The following is a 6,000-nucleotide window of genomic DNA, read 5'->3' on the forward strand; positions in this document are numbered from 1 at the left end:
TTATAAATCCAGCCTCAAGTCTGGAGCCAGAGCTCTGATAGATCTGTCTGCACCTCTCCCACTGGCCTCTGCTCTGGTCGGCTGCCTGCCAGCACCATCGTTTGCCGATGCTAATTATTGCCCTCGCTGCCGATTCACATCAGACCACTGCATGGATCCAAAAAGACCATGTCTAGACCCATTTAAAGTCCCTATTTATTTACAATCCCACCGAAATTGCTTGTAGACATATCAGAGAGAACTAATTTGACAGTGGTTTGACACAAAACTATATGCAATAAAAGTGGTCTTGAAAAACCCTGGGGAGCTGAAGAAGCTCTCTGGCATTAGCAATAAAGAGATTAATGCTACAGAGCTCAATTGCAATGTCACTGCAGTTGTGGCACTGCCTTAGGGGGTGGCTGGGTTCAGAATCCTGCAGAGCACATCTGAAAGGAGCTGAGTGGAAGATGCCCGGGGTCACTGCCTGTAAGTGGGGTCTGGCTCTGTGCCCTTCCCAACACACACACACCATCTTGCACATACACCTGCGCACACACCCCCCTACACACAACTTACTCTTTTGTTATGAAGCTCATTTACTCTATGTGGGGAAATACTGGGAAGGTGTTGACTTTACGGCATCTGTTTTTGCTCCCTACAGAAACCCTCCACCTGTTTTAATCACTCCATGAGTGAAGAGACTCAGCTGAGATGGAGAGAAACACATCCTCCGGGAACTGCACCGATCCCCAGATGTCCTTCCAGTCCACCCTGTATGCAACCACATACACCCTCATATTCATCCCCGGCCTCCTGGCAAACAGCGCTGCCCTGTGGGTCTTGTGCCGCTTCATCAGCAAGAAAAGCAAAGCCGTCATCTTCATGATCAACCTGGCCGTGGCCGACCTGGCTCATGTCCTCTCGCTGCCCTTACGGATGTATTACTACATAAATCACACCTGGCCCTTTGGAAGTTTTCTTTGCCAGGTGTGCTTCTACCTGAAGTATCTCAACATGTACGCCAGTATTTGCTTCCTCACCTGCATCAGCATCCAGCGGTACCTCTTCCTCCTCCATCCCTTCAAAGCCAAGGACTGGAAGCGGCGGTACGACGCAGCCATCAGTGCTGCCGTCTGGCTCTTCGTCGGGGCGGCGTGCCTACCCCTGCTCATAGTGCGGAGCCCAGCCTTGTCCAACAGCACGAACACGTGCTTCTCAGACCTGGGGGTGAAGCAGCTGAGCCCGGGAGCCTCCATCGCACTGGTGACAGTGGCCGAGCTGTTTGGGTTTGTCATCCCCTTCGGTATCATCGCCTGCTGCACTTGGAAGATGTGGCAGTCCCTGCGGGAGTGTCCAACACAGCTACAAAACGCCAGTGAGAAGCAGAAGGCTTTGCGCATGGTCTTGATGTGCGCGGCCGTCTTCTTCATCTGCTTTACCCCCTACCACATCAACTTCCCTTTCTTCATGATGGTGATAGAGAACATCATCCGGGACTGTGCCATTCACAGGAGCACGCTCCGCTTCCACCCCATCTCCCTCTGCCTGGCGAGCCTCAACTGCTGCCTGGATCCAGTCCTTTACTACTTCATGACCTCCGAGTTCCAGGACCAGCTGCTGCGCCACAGCTGTGCTGCTCTGCGCGCTCGGTTCCTGCGCCGTGGGAGCAGCCTCTCCGTCACCGAAACTGGTGACAACATTCATATGAAGAAGAGAAATCTTCCACGTCTCAAGTTTTGGTCTCTTCCTAAGTTCTTTGGTCGAATAAACAGCATGGAAATCCCCCCAATGCCGCCTGACGAGCTTCTGCTGGAGTCCATCTCTTGAAACTTAACCCATTTCTGTCCATGTAGGTGCTTCTCATAGCTCGAGTGAAGACTGCGTTAGGTCTCCAAATACATCCTGAATTACCCTTGTGTGCAACAGATGCCAGAAGGACACTTCTATGAAAAAGAAGTTTGCTGGTTGTGTTGTCACTGTTGGGGACTGTTTGCCTTATTACGATGGAGGACACTGTATTGTTAAAATAACTGAAACAGCCATCGCTGATGCCAGTACTTCTCCTGTGCTCAACTGCAGCCAGGTTTGGGTCCCTCTCATTTCTGTTGTTTCAGTGGTTTTATGTATTTGCCATTTCTGAAAATCCTTCCGAATTCTGTGTTGTAAGCAGGCAGCTCAGCCTCAGCACAGGTTGGGGAGATAGCATTTGCAGAGTTTCAGCCCCAACTGCAGCTACCTGCAGCCTGCGATGACTGACAGCATCCACCATGCTTGCACGAAGTTCTGGATCAGGACAGTTAGTTATCTCCATGTAAACTGAACCTCTTTCCATAGCAAAAAAGTCAATCATCTGGACCTAGTCTAGCCTGATCTGGACTGCCAGACTAATGTTATCGATGTATATCAAGCAAAGAGTATTAACCTATATCCACATCAGTGTTAAAGGGAGTTTTCAAACAAACTGGGGTCAGATCATGCTATCAACAACAGCACCCAGAGCTGAGCAGTGGAGTGCACCTGACTCCCAGGAGCTACGGAATGCTCAGCTGATTATGGGGGGGATGAACACTTGGAAGACAGACTGTGACTGGATATGCCACAAGCGAAGAGGATGAAGGACATCTCCCAGGGCACATTTGCTCGCAGAGACCCAGGGCAAGTCACAGAAGGGGGAACTAGTAGCTGGCATTGCTGTGTCGTGTCATTATTAAGAGTCTTGTGTTATCTGGCATTCTGCTAAAGCCTGTGGTTGTAGATTAAGATGTTACCAGAGCCTCTCTGTTTTGCTTTAAAAATCAGAAGAGGTCCCAGCCCTGCTGGGTACCGAGAAACGTTTACAGAAAATGAGTGCATCCTTAAGGCTTCAAACTCGGGAGGAAATAAAATGATCTCAACATGTATTTTAGCATTGTGGGTATTGCTTTAAGTGCTTGTAAATAGTCTCATTATGCACCACATCTGCTCTCAGAGCAACAGTACAATCTGCAGAGGGTGGGGACCCCAGTTTGGGGCTCAGAGAGGCCCCGTGGCCAACATGGTCCCTTGCACAGCAGCCAGTGCAGGGGCTACGAGGTTTCCTTCTTGTGGGCTAAGGCATCAATGACTGCAATGCCAAAAAGCCCTTGGGGAATTATATAAGTAAACGTAGGCAGAGGGGGCTTGATGGAAAACAGCTTTGCTGATGATTGGATGCACATTTCCAACCCATGCAGCGTTTCTGGGAAGAACAGGCAGTGGTTTACCATCGCATTGCCAAGGCTGGTCACAGAGTGATGAGGGGAGATCCAGACAACCTGGAGGAATTTGCTTTGGTACTTACAGTGCACCAGAGATGGGCAGAAAACACTGAGACAGGCAAAAATCATGCTGCCCTGCAGCTCGCTCTGTCCTAAATCTCCTCCTCTCATGGAAAAAAAAATATAAGAATAACAAAAGGACATGTGTTCCTTGTTTGCTTGAGGGAGAAAAAAAAAAAAAAAAGAAAAAAAGGTTTCAGGGCTGAAAAAAGCTTCTTCAGATGGCACAAACCCAGCAGTGTGTACAGGAAAAAAAGAAAAAAAAAAGGTTTCAGGGCTGAAAAAAGCTTCTTCAGATGGCACAAACCCAGCAGTGTGTACAGGAAAAATAGGAAACCCCAGCAAAACCTTGCCAATGCCACAGCTCACAAGACCCACCTCCAGGCAGCTGCCACAGACAGGACAGGTGACACCACCAGCACCTTATCTGGAAGGGTGGTTTTTAACCTGCGAGTGTCTTTTGGGAACAGTACAACCCTGAGTAGCTGGGGTGGACATCTAGGCAGCCCTCAATACCACAGTTAGATATTTATAGGTCCTGCTGACCAACCACAAAGCCCGTATTGCGGCTCCAACCTTACTGGCAGTACCAGCTCCAGGTTTCCCAGTAGCTCCAGTTACCACTGGGACTTTGTCAGCTTGTTTTCAGATTGCACAGCTTTTCTGAAGTTTCTGCAATACAGCTTTCCCCTTCTAAAAAGGAAAACAGGAACAAGAGAGCAAACCAAACGCTCTCACTAATCTGTCACCTGGAAACACAACAGCAGCCCTCACTCGGGCTGCCCCCACCGCCCCCCACACTCGCCTGCGCTGCAGGCTGCATTGGAAATACAGCCGAAAAATCCCTTTCTGGGTTAGATCCACCAGATAGCAAGGATTTCGCTGGGTTTTACGCAAACAAAACTCTGAGGAAATATCCTTTTCCAGTGCTTTCTGCCCTTCAGAGGCCACAAGATGCCTGTCAGCCCTCCCGTTTTATCACAATCCACCAAGTTTCACTGCCACAAACTCCCTGTCTGGGTGCCGGGAACCAAAACAATGGGGATTTGGGGTCAAGGGGAGCTCTGCCACCTGGATGCCGCATTGAGGGTGGGGACAGACAGACAGGGATGCTGCAGGTCCCCAGTGCAGAGATGCAAGAGCTGGGGGGACTGAGGGGCCGGGGGGCGGCAGCAGGTCAGAGCAGGCTGGGGGATGTCCAGCTCTACAGTGTCTCTAAGATGATTTAGGTAAAAAGCTGCTACGTTGAGTGTTTGCTTTGCCGAGGCCAAGGTATGAGCTAACTTTTTACAAAGGAAAAGCTCAAGGTTGAAGAGAAGGGAGAGCAAGGTGCTGGGAGCTGATGTGTGGGGGAAGAGGGGGCAGGGTGAATTAAGAGCTTTTCAGGATTTCTTTCTCACAGCCATTACCTGTGGGCTTTATACCTTTTTATTGCCATGGCAAAATCAGACAGTAATAACCCCAGTGCTGCGCTTCAGCCTCATTAATTTTCAGGTAAAGTAAATTTCCAGGTAATTGCAGACCCTGGCCATACTCTCGGGAGCAAGGCTGGTGGCAATAGCACTGAGAGCACATCCCTCACCCGGAGCACTCTCGGTCCCATGTACCATCCTCAGCTCTTCATACAGACAAATCCATGGCACAGTGTTGTGGGACCAGTGTGCCAGGCGGCCTCAGACAGCCCGAGCGCTCAGACCGATAAGCCGCTGTGTGACGATGTTGGCTGCGATGGTTTCCTCCCCAGCACGGCGTGCTGGCAGGAGGGCTCCAGAGACACCCTCACGGGAAGGGCGAAGAGGCTGCGGCGGCAGGGAGAGCAGCAGAGCGGGCAGCTCGGCCAGATCTCTGCCAGCGACCATTACATCCTCATATCCTGAGCTTTTCACATGCAATAAATTATTCTGTACAGCTTAATCCTTTACAACTGGCTTTGACTAGAACTGCTTAATTGCTTTTATATACGTGTGTCCATCCATATATACATACACCCCTGCACACACACACTATACTTATATATACCTAAAATTATGCAGTACTTAGGAATATCCAAGAAGCCAACTCTTGTGCACAACGCTTTCTAGGGCCCCACAAGGAAGAGGGAAGATTGCTTTCCTCTGCTAAAAATACTGTTTTCTTCCCTCCATGACTGCATGCTTCCAGTCCAGCAAAGTGACTTTGCCTCTGGAAAACCACTCAGCCTCAGCTCTCGGCAGAGCTCGTACCACCTACCCTGTAGCGAGACAGACTCTGATGGTTTTTGGCACAGTGCTAGCAGCCACCACTGCTGGCAACGAGCTGCTTCTCCATCCACCCACCTCGCACCAAAGAGAGGGGAAAGGGCTGCACCTGGCAGAGGAACACACACGCACCAACGACCTCAATTCTGAGCGCAACCCTAAATGCACAGAAAGCAAATTTTGCTGCTGTAAACCAAGCTGAGCCAGGGAGCGATTTTCCAGACAGTCATGATTTCATCAGACCCGAGTCCAATTTTTTGATTCAGGGCCTCAGCCAGCAGCATCCTGTGAAGCCCAAGTCACTGGTGTTCAGTGTGACAGCACCATTTTAGAGACCCAGGGACGTCCATCAGTCCCTCCTGTGCTGCAGGGTCCTGTTCTCCACACAAGGGAAAGGGTTTTGGGAACTCTGCATCGATGCCATGGCCTCATTCAGCACTGTAAGTGTTAGGTCTCCTCTGAGAAACAGTCAAAGCCTCAACCTT

At 50.2% G+C, this 6,000-nt stretch overlaps 1 protein-coding gene across 1 annotated transcript; it reads left to right on the forward strand.

The window, feature by feature from the left end:
- Positions 1-693: 693 nt before the first annotated feature.
- On the forward strand, positions 694-1,809 carry LOC104283499 (putative P2Y purinoceptor 10). The gene has a single exon (XM_009881675.1). The coding sequence runs from the start codon at positions 694-696 to the stop codon at positions 1,807-1,809; it is 1,116 nt and encodes a 371-aa protein (XP_009879977.1).
- The last annotated feature ends 4,191 nt before the right edge of the window (positions 1,810-6,000 follow it).

Source organism: Charadrius vociferus, unplaced genomic scaffold (assembly GCF_000708025.1).
Source record: "Charadrius vociferus isolate BGI_N301 unplaced genomic scaffold, ASM70802v2 scaffold472, whole genome shotgun sequence".
Classification (NCBI taxonomy): Eukaryota; Metazoa; Chordata; class Aves; order Charadriiformes; family Charadriidae; genus Charadrius; species Charadrius vociferus.